This window comes from Saprolegnia parasitica (genome assembly GCF_000151545.1).
Source record: "Saprolegnia parasitica CBS 223.65 unplaced genomic scaffold supercont2.4, whole genome shotgun sequence".
In the NCBI taxonomy this organism is placed as follows: Eukaryota; Oomycota; class Saprolegniomycetes; order Saprolegniales; family Saprolegniaceae; genus Saprolegnia; species Saprolegnia parasitica.
This window is the reverse complement of record NW_012156398.1, coordinates 1,192,999-1,207,075: the sequence shown is the minus strand read 5'-3', so window position 1 is coordinate 1,207,075 and position 14,077 is coordinate 1,192,999. Positions and strand designations below refer to the sequence as shown.

The 14,077-nt window shown below is 59.0% G+C and overlaps 6 protein-coding genes across 6 annotated transcripts; 2 read left to right on the top strand and 4 right to left on the bottom strand.

Annotated features, from left to right (window-relative positions):
• Positions 1-1,889: 1,889 nt before the first annotated feature.
• Positions 1,890-4,501, bottom strand: SPRG_01820 (hypothetical protein). Its single transcript, XM_012340185.1, has 17 exons — positions 4,348-4,501; positions 4,257-4,300; positions 4,131-4,205; positions 4,043-4,087; positions 3,944-3,997; positions 3,795-3,896; positions 3,625-3,747; positions 3,504-3,575; positions 3,302-3,454; positions 3,199-3,258; positions 2,914-3,147; positions 2,767-2,853; positions 2,597-2,718; positions 2,391-2,541; positions 2,270-2,341; positions 2,157-2,220; positions 1,890-2,104 (listed from the first exon to the last, which is right to left on the bottom strand). The coding sequence occupies exons 1-17, from the start codon at positions 4,448-4,450 to the stop codon at positions 1,977-1,979; spliced, it is 1,689 nt and encodes a 562-aa protein (XP_012195575.1). The 5' UTR covers positions 4,451-4,501; the 3' UTR covers positions 1,890-1,976.
• Positions 4,502-4,665: 164 nt separating this feature from the next.
• On the bottom strand, positions 4,666-5,408 carry SPRG_01819 (hypothetical protein). The gene is made up of 3 exons (XM_012340184.1): positions 5,118-5,408; positions 4,991-5,067; positions 4,666-4,934 (listed from the first exon to the last, which is right to left on the bottom strand). The coding sequence occupies exons 1-3, from the start codon at positions 5,379-5,381 to the stop codon at positions 4,763-4,765; spliced, it is 513 nt and encodes a 170-aa protein (XP_012195574.1). The 5' UTR covers positions 5,382-5,408; the 3' UTR covers positions 4,666-4,762.
• A 705-nt stretch (positions 5,409-6,113) lies between these two features.
• SPRG_01818 (hypothetical protein) lies at positions 6,114-7,577 on the top strand. The gene is made up of 10 exons (XM_012340183.1): positions 6,114-6,400; positions 6,446-6,499; positions 6,545-6,599; positions 6,649-6,737; positions 6,798-6,817; positions 6,860-6,929; positions 6,983-7,029; positions 7,072-7,160; positions 7,205-7,382; positions 7,431-7,577. The coding sequence occupies exons 1-10, from the start codon at positions 6,151-6,153 to the stop codon at positions 7,527-7,529; spliced, it is 951 nt and encodes a 316-aa protein (XP_012195573.1). The 5' UTR covers positions 6,114-6,150; the 3' UTR covers positions 7,530-7,577.
• SPRG_01817 (hypothetical protein) lies at positions 7,532-8,733 on the bottom strand (the record flags this gene model as incomplete). The annotated part of the gene is made up of 1 exon (XM_012340182.1): positions 7,532-8,733. One exon carries the CDS (start codon positions 8,731-8,733, stop codon positions 7,618-7,620), a length of 1,116 nt encoding a protein of 371 aa, XP_012195572.1. The 3' UTR covers positions 7,532-7,617.
• A 70-nt stretch (positions 8,734-8,803) lies between these two features.
• SPRG_01816 (hypothetical protein) lies at positions 8,804-11,443 on the bottom strand. Its single transcript, XM_012340181.1, has 6 exons — positions 10,698-11,443; positions 10,415-10,642; positions 9,734-10,360; positions 9,472-9,684; positions 9,365-9,425; positions 8,804-9,314 (listed from the first exon to the last, which is right to left on the bottom strand). Exons 1-6 carry the CDS (start codon positions 11,376-11,378, stop codon positions 8,851-8,853), a joined length of 2,274 nt encoding a protein of 757 aa, XP_012195571.1. The 5' UTR covers positions 11,379-11,443; the 3' UTR covers positions 8,804-8,850.
• A 706-nt stretch (positions 11,444-12,149) lies between these two features.
• On the top strand, positions 12,150-13,037 carry SPRG_01815 (hypothetical protein). Its single transcript, XM_012340180.1, has one exon. The coding sequence runs from the start codon at positions 12,173-12,175 to the stop codon at positions 12,962-12,964; it is 792 nt and encodes a 263-aa protein (XP_012195570.1). The 5' UTR covers positions 12,150-12,172; the 3' UTR covers positions 12,965-13,037.
• The last annotated feature ends 1,040 nt before the right edge of the window (positions 13,038-14,077 follow it).

Below are 14,077 nucleotides of genomic sequence, written 5' to 3'. Positions count from 1 at the left end.
AGTGCACGCTGTGTGCGGGCGTCGTTCCGCCTAAAGACGCAGACCGGCGGGTGCGAGGCCTGCGCCCGCCACTCGCTCGTCTACGCGTCGCACAGCGTAACGTTGTGTCCCTTGATGGTACCGGAAGACGACGACCAACCACGTGCAACTCGCACGCGGCCGTCGGCAGGCCATGCCATGAAGGCGACGAAGGCCAAGGCGTAGGAACGAAATCTGAGGCCCTGGCAGTGCAGAATATGGAATCAAACATCCTCCCGACCGACGTTTTGAACGTTTTGCTGGGTGTGTTTAAAACACTCTCAACTTCAATGACGCGCCATGGAACGTTCTCGATACTGTACATACTGGTTGCATGAGCGCAGTACACTGTACTACCAACGTCGCTCCAAGTACTGTACGTCTCACCGCCATGAGGCGGAGTCGAGTACAAGCAGAGTCTAGAGTACGGTACCACACTCATTCATTGCATTTCTTTTTCCACTACTACGATCTTAGCTTCGTGCTGCAGAACTTGACGCGAAGCTCCAAATTGGAGTGCGATCTTGTCTGCGTCGAGACTGTGCACAGTCTTGAAATGGAAGCAAAAGAAGATACGACATTCTGATCAAGGGTTCATCACGACGTGGCAGGCGACGGAGCCGCGTCGACTTGCTGGTGAATCGCATCAAATGCAACGATAACTAGCATACACGAGGATCAAGAACGAGACCATCGGACCACATTGTATTACCGTTTGCTCAATGAAAAAATCACAGAAGGAGCTTGTAGGGCACCGATTTTCAGGGGATTGATTCTGGTAGCAGCTGTCTCACTGCAAATGTGTTTGCTCCACCAGACTACCAATCCGATGGTCTACATGCGGTACCTGCACTGATGCGTTTGGTGCGTATGGATGGCTGGTTGGTACATTGTACAGTGTGCACGTGAAACCAATGACGTGATACAGTGTACGCGTAAAACCACGTGAAAAAGCCAGTTTGCAGCTGCTTTCTGCGGGTGCATACAAGGTGTTTCTACGGTACATCTGCCACGCCGTAACAGTGATAGATACCCACAAGAACGGTGCTTAAATAGACCACTGACAATGGTCTAGTGGAATGGCCACTATTTGCAGAGAGTTGAAGGGACAGGGATCGATCCCCCAAAGGACGATACCCGATAAATTTCCTGTGCGAATTTCTTTTTCTCGATTTTTGAAAAAAGGATACGCAAAGTAAAATGGGAGGCGATCCGCGAACAACCCAATGCCATCCATACACATGTCAGCGCTTCTTTCTTTTGCCCATTGGACCTATAACAGGGTTTCTTGAAAGACGTCGACAGTGTACGTAGGTTGACGAACGTGTGCGACGTGGTGATAGGGAGATCAGCGTTCTGTGACATCCATGGTGCTTCCTCGGGCTTGCTTTGCACGAATGCACAATCGAGATCCGTCAGCTCATTGATCTGCCGAGCCCCAGACCGGGCTCGTCACGGCTGGTGAGACTCGATATCGAACATGCTGGTTGAAATACAAAATACACGTAGTATCAAAAACAAGTCACATCCTACGGGGTCGCGCCGAGGCGCAGAATCGCCTTGCGAAGGCGCGCGCGGTGAGCAAACTTGGTGATGCATATTTCGGTGAGCGCTTGCTCGACGTGACCATGTACATACGTGTAAGCGTCGTTCTTCGCATTATTGGATTTGGCCACAACCGATGCAGTGGACATTGCTCTTGCGGCAGGCGCGTCTTAACAGTATCCTCGCCGCCGCCGCCATCAGCGCCGACCACGCGACGTGCTCGGACCGGACAACTCCAACACCAACATTCACCCCGACGCCGACCAACTCGGGGCCACCGACGCTCAACCAGCAGTGGGTGGTGTGACTTGGGTCCGTAGATAAGTCGCAATCACAAAGGGTTTCGCTTGTTTCTCGTCAAACCATCTTTCTAACAATGACGCTGCCTGCGTCATTGGCGAGTTCACAACATATCACCACCCGTCAAAGTTGGAAAACGTTGTCGTCGCCGGGCGCTTGGCCTTTTTGGCCACCGGCGGCTCCGTGTCGGGCTTCTTTCGGGCCGGTGCCGGGGCTTTTGGCAGGTACTTGCCGACGCCACCTACGACCAGTCGAGACTGAGTCCACGAAATCTCAAGAGATATCTTGTCTACCGGGCGCGGCCGTCGGGTCAATCGTGGGCAGCGATACTACATCCACGACGCCGTCGTAGGCCACCTGCAGCGCGACCACCGTCGGCGCACGTTCAACGTGACATGCCACGTACCCACTCGTCGCCGACCTTGACAACCGTGCCTTTCACGACAGGGGCCTCTTCCTTGCGCTTGAGCTCGAGCACCTGCGTTTTTAGCGAGTTATTTCCGTTTCGACGGTCGACGTCGACGCACCGTGGTGCCGAGCGCGGCCGCCGTGTCGTACATTCTGAATGGATTCTCAAACACGTGCACCGACGTGACGAGGACGCGGTCGTACGGCCGGTCCGTCTTGTCGGTCGCAACGGCTTCGATTGCATCGAGCACCTCGATGCCACCCACGACCCTATTTGTTGAATCCCGACTGTATCAACTCGATACATTGATTGATCGTTGGATACCGGCCAAAGATGCTGTGCTTGTTGTCGAGGTACGTGCAGTCCTTGAACGTGATAAAGAACTGCGACCCGTTCGTGTTGAGGCCCGAGTTGGCCATGCTCAGGATGCCGCGCTCCGTGTGCCGCTACAGACAAGCGTCATCTGCGCCGCCTTTGAAGATGAGATGACGTACGAGGCGGCTGTCGTACTCGTCGCGGAACGGCTTGCCCCAGATGGACTCTCCGCCACGCCCGGTGCCCGTGGGATCGCCACCTTGCATCTATCGACCGATGTCCGTATGTGTATACAAACAACAACTCGAGTTGAGAGAGAGGCGCACCATGAAGCCAGGGACGATGCGGTGAAACTCCGTGTTGTCGTAGTAGCCCTTCTCGCAGAGACTCAAAAAGTTGTCGCTCGTGCGGGGCACCATGTCGACGTCAATCTCGAGGTTGAGGACGCCCAGCGACGTCGTAAGTCGAACGTAACCCTTCTTCTTGAGCTGGCGGACGTCGGCCCAGCGCGCCTCGAGGACTTCCATTTCGGACGCGACGGCTTGCGCGTTGCGGGTCGTCTAGAGGAGCCATGGACTCCACTACCAACGTACGACACGTCAATCACGTACCGGGCCCAGCTCCGTCGATGTGAACGACCGCGAGCACTCGCCGGCGGTAAAGCGCGAGTACTAGGGAAAAGAGTCGCGTGATAGTATACCTCGTCGACTGTACCTGCAGCTTGCTGCCGCCGTCGGCGTCGGTCACCGGCACCGGCTTGGTCGAATGCGACACGTCGGCAATGATCTTTTCTTGGGCCGTGCGCTCGGCTTCGCCCCGCCGAAGCTCTTCTTCGCGCTGGCGCTTCTTTTGCTTGGACGCTTCCATCTACAATCGCGGCTTGTGAGGATGACAGGTCTCACTGCGGGCGACACACCTCTTGGAGGATGCGGCTGGTCGCCGACGTCACGCGAATGTTGTTGAGCGTCTCGGGCGTCGGGTTGGCCTTCTACCGTCAAGGTCTAAGCACACGCACAACGGTACACGGACGTATGTACGGTCTCGGCTTCCTTGGCCTTGCGGAAATGTTCAAAGTTCTCAATCTCGCGGCCGCTAAAGTCGTTGGGGTCCTGGAGAATGAGAATGTCCTTGCGCTTAAAGGCCTCGCCCGACACCAAGTCCTACTTCCATGCATAGCACCTCGTTTTAGAGATAGCAAGCTTCGCACAGTCCAGTTCTTGGCCTTGATGTTGAGTTCGTCGATGGCCTCGTACGCGTAGACGTTGCCCGACGTGGCGACAGCGGCGATCTTGGTGCTGTTGGTAAAGACCTAGAATGTGCCCAGAGATCAGAGAGGCTGCAAGCAACATTCTCTACCTTGTACGTCACGGGGCAAAAGTACTCGCCCGAAGCGTTCTTGTGGAAGCGCAGCTACAAGCGATGAGCACCACGCGGCGACGCTCGACGACAACGCACCTTGATGAGGTCCTTGACCGCGAGCGGCTGGCCCGTCACGGGATTCTACGCCATGTTGACGAGGAGGATCGAGCGACGTCGCGCGTACGATGTTGTGTTCCTTGACGTATGGGATGACGGCCTCAATGTCAAAGAGGTGGCCTTCGCGCGTGCACACGGGGTTCTACATCACATGCGCTTTAGCGTCGGAGGCCATGCAGCAGCACCAGCGTACCACGAAGGGCTTGAGCGAGATCGAGCAGCAGTCAAAGGGCAGGCCTAGGATGATGGAGCGTTAACGTCCGCGTGGCCGTCATCGTACGTACGTCGGTAGGCGCGCCGGACCTCTTCCTTCTTGCCGCCGTAGAGGTACTTGTGCTCCGAGGCCGTGATGAACATGCGGTCCTTGCTGTGCTGGTTCTTCCCCATGCTGCTGCGGCGTCCCTTGCTTCCGTGGCCCTCGCACCAAACTTGAAAAGTCCGCTGTTTTACCGGAATACTATGAAAAAGACGAAATTTTCCCGTAAATTGCCACTGGATTGCCCGAGACAGTAGGTACACGTCACGATGCGACGACCCTGCGCCGGCTCGACGACGGCGGATGCGCGCACGACCAAGTGGAGGAGGAGCACCAAGCCGCTTCATCATCCTCATCATCATCATATGTACATTCATTATACTCGCACGGCAAGGCTCCAGTCTCTACATACATGGCCCCTCTTCGACGCTACACTATGATGCCTAGTTCTCGGCGAGGAACTTCTTGGGCTTGCAAGCGCGCTTGTGGCCAGCCTTCCAGTCTTCGGTCTGGCACTCCTTGGAGCAGTAGCGCACCGAGATGCAGCGGGCGCACGACGTCGTCGCGGTCTTGCCGCACGCGTAGCACTCGTGGCCCGTAATGTGCTTCATAAAGCTAGCAGCAAATAGAGTCCATGAGCCCTCCTGCGCTGCCATAAAGCGTGGCCGTACCCAAGCTTGCGCAAGTCCTTCCACGTCTCGCTCGGTTCGGCGCTCGTCTGTGTGTGGTACATATCGCAGAAGCCGCGCTACAGGGTGTCTATGAGCATGTGGGCGGGCTTCGCCGTCGATGGCGTACCTGGGTCAAGCCCTTGTTCTCGTCGCAGTCAAAGTACATGTGGATCTCGTTGAGTTCCTGCTCCGTGAAGCCCTTGCCGTCGTTGCAGGCCTTGCTAAAGTTGTTGAGCTGCTCCGACGTCAGCGCGTTCGTGCCCTCCGAGTACTTCTGGAAGATGCGCTTGAGCGCATGCGCGAACGGGCCCGTGAGCTCGCCCTTCTCGTTGATGAGGAGCGTCTTGGCGGGGTCGGCCTCGGCCTTGGCGGCAGTCTTCTTGCTCGGCATCTCTTCTTCGTGTCTTGGTCGAAATCGAAAATGGCACCAACCCCGCTGTGCCACACCCGGGACCACGTGGCCGCTGACCCAGACCTCCACATATTGATATATTGGTCGATTGCATATTCAAGTGCGCCGTCGCGTCTTGGCGCGGCCCCTGAAAAACCTCTGACATGTAATACTCGCAAGATCCAGTGCTCGAAGATCGCAGTCAGTCGGGTGCTGGTTCGATGTACCTGGCGCAAACGCGCGTCACTGGCGACGCCGATACCAAAGACAAAAAAGCAGGCGCCTCTCCCAGTCGTCGAGTAGGCCCTAGCTGCGATCCCAGTGTTTCTGTCGCACCCCAGAAAGGCCACGTCAGCGCAATCGTTGAAGCGCCAACATGCACGTGGCTTGGTTAGCTGCCTTGGACGCAACGAGCCACCGCGATAACGCAGGATGCTATTAGCTCGTCTTGCAGACAGGTTCAGCCTGTGTGATCACAAGCTTAGTCGTCGTCCAAGCAGGCCGTCTCGATGACATGCACCACGTAACGTCTTGGTCGCTGGCACTTGCACCAAAACGATTGTGTGTAAAATTAGCAGTCGTAAAATTAGCGCCGGCATCGAAAACCCCGCCAAGGTCGTTGACGTGACAGTCGATGGCAGCGCCGCGGAAGAGGGAGTCGCTCAAGCCGATTCCGACGCAGATCGCCGTCGCACCACGCCTGACAGCAAACAATGACACGCTGCCTCGGGCCACGCGTTCGTCGCTCAAGCCGCTAGGAAACAGTGCAATGGTTGACAAGCATGCGCCTATGACACAGTCGACACCAAATGTGATGCGAAAAGCGTCAAGTGTTAAAGCGCCGGCGCACCACGAGCTTGCAGCAAATAAGATTAGCCCCGGCGCACGAACGACCACGGCATCAACACTGCAGCGTCGAATGACAGCAGCCGCGTCAGCGACAACGCCGCAGCCAACGCCGACACCAGCGCCGCGGCGAAGCATTGCATTGGGTCAAGTCGTCCGCACGCGCCGACCAGGTAGCACGCACACGATGCAGCGGTTTTTACATGGTGCTGTGGTAGACGACGTCGAGCTCAGGCGGCCCGAGACGATCGAGATTGTCGTCAAGTACCTCTGTACGCCATCACTGCATGTACTCTGTCGGAGCGGTTGAAGCGTAGTGGGCCAAGTCGAATTGCGCAAATTTCGGGAGCTCTTTGATCACATTGACGTCGAGTCGGCACCGTGGCGTGCTATGACGTAGCTCAGTATCGTGTCTGTCTAGTCGCGCGGGAACCATCGATTACGATGAATTTTTCGACTTTATCGAAGACCGACGCACCAAGTTTTCCGACAACTTGTTTCGCCAAATTGGTGCGACGATCTTTTCGAAATGCCATAATGACTGATGAACTTGCGTGATTTGTGGGGTAGATCCCAAGTACGACGGCACGGTACGCTCGCACACTCCTCGTATGCTTTCCAGCGTCGCGTAGTTGGATTTTGAGCACTTTGTGCACATTTTGACGTCGTACTGCATGCGGTCCCGTGAAGAAATCTTGCAATGTACGACATCACCCTGTCGCGTCGTTCCCGGGAGCATTTATCCGTGCCTCTAGTCGCTTTCGATACGTTTGACGACGACGCCAGCGGGTCTCTCGACGAGGTTCACTCGACGTGACGTATCTTTCTTTCTCACGTGACGTAGCTCGAGTTCATGGAGCTTGCGAAAATGATGCACGACGGCAAGCCCGTGTTTGCGTCCAACTTCAACAAGGCGCTGGCCGAATTCGACACGTAGACAACTCGTCCATGTTTGAATGGTGCATAGTTCTTTCGAGGCATGGCGACGGCATCATCACCTTTGCAGCGTTCCAGCAAATCAGCAAGCGGTATCCGATGCTGCTCTTCCCCGCGTTCCGGCTCCAGGACCAAATGCAGCGCATGAGTCTCGGGCTCAACCACTGGCACAAGATCCACGTGCGCTACTTTGACGTCGTCTCGATGGAGGCCTACCGCGTACGACGCCATGCGTCAAAGAGTGTGTTTAAACACGTGCCTTGATAGAAAAAACACAATGGCGCGGCGCCGCCGATCCCGACGCTCAAGAAGATCAAACTCCTCTTTGGCGTCGGCACTTTTGACGTCTACCAGCCGCACACCTAATCGTCGTTTTTGAATGTATCAATATATCAACCCTTTCTGCGTCCCCGACAGCCCGGTCCTGGATGCAACGCGGTTTAGATTCACGTGGTTACCGCTTCATGTACATGCTGGACATGGGGTGTACGGGACCGTCGCCGGCGACGTACTCGAAATATTTGACGGGCTCGGGGCCTCGAAGCGGCAGCGACTTGATCTCATCCACGTGGCACCACGTGGCGCCCGCGCTCTCATAATCAGGGATCGACTTGGGCCGCTGGTTGACATCCACCGGTTCGCCAAGGAACACGAACCGCATGCGGACGTACGACCGGCCGTCGCTGTCCGTCTTGGGGTGGTACTCGAGCCGCAGGAGCCCCGTGAGGCGGATATCGAGGCCCGCTTCCTCCTTTGTTTCGCGGAGCGCAGCTTCGTCGGGCGTCTCGCCCGCGTCTACGCGGCCGCCGGGCAGCCAGTAGCCCGAGCACGCAAACTCTTGGACGAGCAGAAACTGCTTGGTGAGCGGGTGCCGGACGACGACAAGGGCAAAGCAGTAGAGCGACGACTCGGGCGCGCGAAACTCGCTCGGGAGTTCGCCGCGACCGGGCGGTCCGTGGGCGTTGTGCATATGCACCTGGAACGGCGTCGACCGGTGCTGCTTGGTGCTCGACGACGTCGCGCAGATCGGGCATGGGACCTCCGACTTGTTCTTGTCGTTGATGTGGAAGAGCGGGACGTGCGTCCAGAGCGTGTCCTCGGTCATACCGCCCTTCCCGCAGAGCGGGCACGTATACGGTCCGCGGTGGCGCGACGAACTGCTGTCTTCGCGCGCGATCTTGGCAATGATGTTGGTCGCGTCTTCGATCGCGCTCGTGACCATGGACGCGCCGTGCGTAAAACACTCGTAGCGCAGCCGCGCATCGTCCGAGACGCGCGCGCTGAAGACGCAGAGGAAGAGCTGCCGGCTCATGCGGCGCAGCGTCGAGAGCATGCTGAGCAGCGACGGCATCGAGTAGGCCGACGCGACGCGCAGCACGACGAGGTGGACGCTCGCCTGCGACGTCGTCATGGCCTGCAGGAGCACCGTAGGGGCCTCGTGGCCCTCGCAGACGTGGACGCGCAGGCCGTGGCGGTTGCACGCCGAGATGCAGGCCTCGTCGAGCGAGTCGAGCGGCGGCGCGCCCTGCGGATACCCGCCATTCAAGCACCGCACGAGGATGCTGCTCATCCCCGAGTGGCCGCTGCCAGCCGGTTAACCGATAAGAAACCGGTTCGACCAACCGGCACGCGTGGCAGTCTCGAGCGAGATTATGTATTTGTACTTACAGCCTCGGCGAGCTACCTACTATCCTTTCTTCCCAAAGACCGACTCGTACTGCGGGCGAAAGGAGGCCGTTGGCAGCGCCGTCGTCGTCGGTACTATTGCGGGCTTGGGACTGTTGTTGTTGTTCAGGTTGCTGATCATGTTGCTGCTGCTGCTGAGCGACGTCGTCATGGGCGGTGTCGGCAATGGCTTGAGCGGCGACGCCACGACCGGCTTCTTCATCTGCTGCTCTCGAAACACCACATTGATTGGCTGCTTCTTCGGGGGCTGGGCAACCGGCGCGTCTTGGGTGACCACGTCCGCGTCATCGACGCGCTTGCGCTTGAGGAGTGACGCGTCGTCGTCGACCACGACCGGCAACGGCGGCTCGGGCTCGACACGAAGCACCGTGACATGGTCTGTGGCGTCGGCGTGGAGCGTTCGGTTCGTGCGCGGGTCCAAAAGTGGCACCTTGGGCAGACGGCTGTACGCGAGCGAGGCCGGCGCTAAGTAGACTGCGTGAGCGCGTCTGCTTCAGTGCGAAGTATACATGTACCAAGTGGATTCCACACCGAGCAGCGCGGACATGCTTCGTTCCAGCAGCTTCCGTCCAGATCCTATGCATTGGCATGAGACGACCAGAAGTAGAGCGCGGGCGGATGCCTTCTCGACGCCGCAGAGCGTGCAGGACGCCACCAAGAAGAGGTCGATCGTCGGCGAGAGCTCGTCGTGGAGGTCCGTGACCTGCGTGTACTGCATGTCGAGGGCCGCTTGCCAGTCGCGAAGGTTCGGACGGTGCTTGATCTTGTCCCGTCGCCGCATCACGTGTTTCTTGACTTGGTCCTGGAACATGGCGTACCGCGTCGACGTGATGCCCTACGCGCCTCGATCCTCACCACACTGTGGAAAGCTCGAGAGAGGGTACCATGAGGACGGCGCCTTCGGGAAGGTGGAGGCCCTTGGCGTTGCGGTTGTTGCCGTTGGTAGTCGTCGTGCGGCGGCTGCGCTGCACCACGTCTTCTTCCATAAGGACAAGGTCCGACTTGCGAAAGACCTTGAGCGTCTTGGAGATGTTGTCGACCTCGACCGTGCACGTCTCGCGGTCCGCCTTCTTGACGATACCGCTGCCGCCGTTGGCCGGCAAGAGCACCTTGCGCTCGATCCATGAGACGCCGTAGTGGCCGCGGCGCCGGGAGAGCGCGCCGCCCTTGCGCTCGTCGTCTTGCGAGTCGAGGTTCGAGTCGTCCGCGGCGGCCACGTCGCTGTCGCCAGCGTTGGTGCCCGTTTCGTCAATCTCGCTGCCGTCGGGTTTCGACGACGGCGGGAGGAGCGCAATGGCGTCGACGCTTTCGAGCAGCGTGAGCTCGTACGCGCGCTTGGCCGTCTTGGGGGCCATGGGGTCGTCGACCTGCAGCTGGACCCAGCCGTTGCCCGACTTCAAGACGATCGCCGGCTGCCCCGAGTACTTGCCGACGTTGATGCGGACGCGGCGGCCGATCCACATCTCCGTGTCAATGTCCGAGAGAAACGTGCCCTGGTCCTTCTTCTTGGGCTACGTGAAAGGAATGCTATATCTGCGGATGGGATGGGGAGAGACGGGTGGTACCTTGCGGCGAGCGTCGGCGGCGACCGCCTTGGACGACATCGGGTCGTAGTCGTTGTCGTCGTCGTTGTCGCCGTCCGAGTCGGCTTCGTCGTTGGTCGTGGCACTCTTCTTGGCGTCGTCGTCGGTCGCAGTTGCGTCATCCTCGAGCAGACGGAGGAGCTTGCGCTTGACGATGCGCGTCATGGACGGGTCGTTGGTCGGCTGTACCTTGTACCCGGACGGCAGCACCTGCCACAGCAGCTTTTGTTAGCGCAGGCATGGACGATATGGATAAACGAGCTACCTCGAGGATCGTGCAGGCCGAGCCGTTAAGCGGCTTGAGGTCTTTGTTGCGCTTGGCCGCGTCGTCGAGCTTGAGCGTGACGCGCGAGCCCTTGGCGAAGGACGACTTGGCGTCGTGCATCTCGTCGTCAGCGTCAGCGTCGTCGTCGACGTGCATACGGTCGTCGTCGTCGTCGGCGAGCTGTTGGTCGAGATGCAGCCCGTCGGCTTGGGCGTCGCGGAGTGGCCGGAGGCCCGACGCGCGGAACGTGAGCACCTTGCCATTCTCGAAGCGGACGCGGAACCATGTGTTGGGATGGCGCGGCGTCTCGACGATCGTGCCAATCTTGTCGACCATTTGCGGCAGGCGCTGCTCGACGTCGGCCGTGCGCTGGACCACGACCTTGACGTTGCGCCGGAGGCCGTTCGTCTCGGCGGTGCTCATCGCGTGCGGGCGGGCCTTGGACGGCGTGCCCATCTCCGAGTGCGCGTCGTACTCGTCGTTGTCTTCCCCGCCGCTCTTGGCCGACAAGGACGACGACCGCGTCCGCGCACGGCGCGTCGGCGCAGGCGACGGGCTCAAGGGCGCCGATGCATTGCTCGTCGTCGCTGCGTCCGAGCCAATGTCGTCGGCCTCGTCGCTCTCCATCATGCTCCGGAGCTCTTGCTTGGCCATTGCTGCCATCGCCGATACGGTAGCCATCGCCGCTCCTCGATCTATGGTCGCACTGCTGCAGCAACGAAAAAACACTCGCGACCGGGGTCCGGGTGCACCTTTTTTTAAATACCACCCCAAACGCCATTCTATTATCTTGAAGTTTGTATACGCGCAAGGTGCGAGGCCCGGCGCATCAAAGACCCTTTCACATTTAATACCCTACCCCGCAGCGCAAATGAAACCTCTCACATTCGATATTGCACCAAGATTCTATTTTGGCCAGCGCCGAGCACAGTGCGCTGGATAGCGGGCGCCGGGGGCCACAGCGGCCGTGGCCATGCGCCCGCGCTGCAAACGACATTGAAAATGCACGCGCAAAGGTTGTATACATCAGGCCCACCCAAGCGACGAGGGCGGAGGTGCACCTGTGGCGGCGAAACGAGGCGTGGCGACCAGCGACCGCCGCCGCGACCTGGTCGCTCAGCGCACGCAGTTGATCGTGCAACTACGCCTGCTCGCCTCAACTGCAGTGCGTTCGCAGTATGAAGAAGAGCGTAGACTGCTCTGTCGACGAGAGGCGTCCAGCGGCAGCTGCAGAGCCATCGCTCGTCGCGCCCGACGCGCTGGATGGACGTTGCACACGATATTCTATCTCTGAAATAGTGTTGCCATTTAAGAATAACGTAATAGTGTGTAGCACACTATACATATGCAATTCGGATGTATTCGGGAATGGTGTGAGCCTGACAAGAGTCGATAGTACCGAAGGATTCGTTGTGGGAGGTCGCACTGGGATCTTTCGCTCAGATCTCATTCCAAAATCCTTTGGCCGCCGCAGCATGGCCGAGACCGCGTGGCGGGACATGGCCGCGTCCGAGTCGCTCTGGAGCCGCTTGCCATCGCGCGAGGTCGTCCAAGACGCCATCTACAACGCGATCCCGACCAAGGAGACGGTCATGATGGGCATCCACGCAGTACCGAACGCGGCCATGGCCGCGCCGACCGCGATCGCCGGCGCCTTCTCGAGCTGCTTTAGCCGCGCCCGGCGCATGCAGTTTGACCAAGACCAGAAGCGGTCGCTTCTGAGCAACTTGTACCATGACGAGGCGCGGGTCAACATTCGCGACGCCGAAATGGAGAACGCGGCCTTGGAGCTGCGCCGGCGGATCCAAAAGATGGAGTACGAGAAGCACCGGCGCATGGAGCTCGACCAAGAGCTCGGCCTGGCCAAGAAGTCAGGGGGCGGAGACGACCCCGTCGACATGAACCCAGCGACCGACCCCGAGTTTACGCCGCTCAAAGTATCGGACATCCGCAAGATGTCGGTCGACGAGCTCTTGAGCATGGACCGCGCCGAGGCGGCGACAACAGCCAACCTCGTAGCGCCTGCCACGTCGTCGCTCGAAGGCAGTCGCTTGCGCAAATGGCTGTCGGAAGTCGACACGAACAAGAGCATCGAGTACACGTCGTACGCGTCGAGCTTTGAGAAGCATGGGTTCCAGACGCTCAAGGATCTTGCGCAGCTGGACGAAGAGGACGTCGAGCAAGCGCTCACCGAGATTGGCATCACCAAGTTTGCCCACCGCGCGCGCCTTCGCAAGGCGATTCTGCGCCTCGGCGCGACCCCGTAGGATGTGGCTTGTTTTTGATCCTATATATACGTGTATTTTATATGTCAACCAGCACGTTCGATACCGATTCCACCAGCCGTGACGAGACCGGTCTTGGGCTCGGCAGATCAATGAGCCGACGCATCTCGATTGTGCATTCGTGCAGAGCAAACCTGAGGAAACACCATGGGTGACACCGAACGCTCTGCTTCCTATCACCACGTCGCACACGTTCGTCAACCTGCGTACACTGTCGACGTCTTTCAAGACACCCTGTTATAGGCCGTAAGGGCAAAAGAATGAACCGCTGACATTTGCATTGGGTTGTTCGCGGATCCGCTCCCATTTTACTGTACCTTGCGTATCCTTTTTTTCAAAAATCGAGAAAAAGGAATTCGCAGAGGGAATTTATCGGAAGAAAGTCCTTTTCGAGGATCGATCCCAGTCCCTCCAAATCTCTGCAAATTGTGGCCTTTCCACTAGACCATTGTCAGAGTTCCCATTTTGCCACGAAGCCCCGAAGTCTCCACCCGAGTACCACTCTTCTGTTACAAATGGTTGCTACCCGTACGTCCTCCGCCAACGCCCAAGCCTCCACCGCCGCTGCCGCCACCACCACTGCTGCTGCCGACATCCCTGCTGCTGCCGACACCGCTGCTGCTCCGGTCGCTGCCGATGCCGCGGCTGCTGGCGTCGACGGCTCTGCCGCCACTGACTCTGCAGAACTTGTCGCTGCCCATGCCGACTTGGCTGCGGCCAAGACCGCCGAAGATGCTGCCGAGACCACCGCTAACGCCACCGTGGCCGACTTGACTGCCGCGCTCATTGCCGGGACCATCGACGACGTCACCGCTTCCCGGGGTATGCTTGACGCCTTGGCCGCCGCTTTGCCTGCCGTTCTAGCCACGGCCGCTGCTGCCGCTGCTCTTGCCACTGCCGCGGCCGGGACGGACTCGGCAGACGCCACGGCCGCTTCTTCCTTGGATGCTGCTGCGCGTGCCACGAAGGCCACCTTGGCCGTGGCCGAGGTTCGCGCAGAATTCGATGCTCACGCCCACGGCCGCCACGACTCGTCGCGCGAGGCGACTGGGTCTTCCTCTGGCACGGCTTCTCGCTCGACGGACACCTCGTACG

Bases quoted from the DNA above. Each gene is read 5' to 3' on its own strand.
- SPRG_01818 (XM_012340183.1), top strand. From the start codon at position 6,151: ATGGTTGACAAGCATGCGCCTATGACACAGTCGACACCAAATGTGATG. The intron at 7,161-7,204 runs GTAGACAACTCG...AGTTCTTTCGAG, and splicing joins GCGCTGGCCGAATTCGACAC to GCATGGCGACGGCATCATCA. The intron at 7,383-7,430 runs GTACGACGCCAT...GTGCCTTGATAG, and splicing joins TCTCGATGGAGGCCTACCGC to AAAAAACACAATGGCGCGGC.
- SPRG_01816 (XM_012340181.1), bottom strand. From the start codon at position 11,378: ATGGCTACCGTATCGGCGATGGCAGCAATGGCCAAGCAAGAGCTCCGG. The intron at 10,643-10,697 runs GTAGCTCGTTTA...CTGCTGTGGCAG, and splicing joins CGGCCTGCACGATCCTCGAG to GTGCTGCCGTCCGGGTACAA. The intron at 9,315-9,364 runs GTACATGTATAC...CAGTCTACTTAG, and splicing joins CTCGGTGTGGAATCCACTTG to CGCCGGCCTCGCTCGCGTAC.
- SPRG_01820 (XM_012340185.1), bottom strand. From the start codon at position 4,450: ATGGGGAAGAACCAGCACAGCAAGGACCGCATGTTCATCACGGCCTCG. The intron at 2,854-2,913 runs GTGCGCCTCTCT...ATCGGTCGATAG, and splicing joins GCATCGTCCCTGGCTTCATG to ATGCAAGGTGGCGATCCCAC. The intron at 2,342-2,390 runs GTGCGTCGACGT...CTAAAAACGCAG, and splicing joins CGGCCGCGCTCGGCACCACG to GTGCTCGAGCTCAAGCGCAA.
- SPRG_01819 (XM_012340184.1), bottom strand. From the start codon at position 5,381: ATGCCGAGCAAGAAGACTGCCGCCAAGGCCGAGGCCGACCCCGCCAAG. The intron at 5,068-5,117 runs GTACGCCATCGA...GACACCCTGTAG, and splicing joins AGAACAAGGGCTTGACCCAG to CGCGGCTTCTGCGATATGTA. The intron at 4,935-4,990 runs GTACGGCCACGC...ATTTGCTGCTAG, and splicing joins AAGGACTTGCGCAAGCTTGG to CTTTATGAAGCACATTACGG.
- SPRG_01815 (XM_012340180.1), top strand. From the start codon at position 12,173: ATGGCCGAGACCGCGTGGCGGGACATGGCCGCGTCCGAGTCGCTCTGG.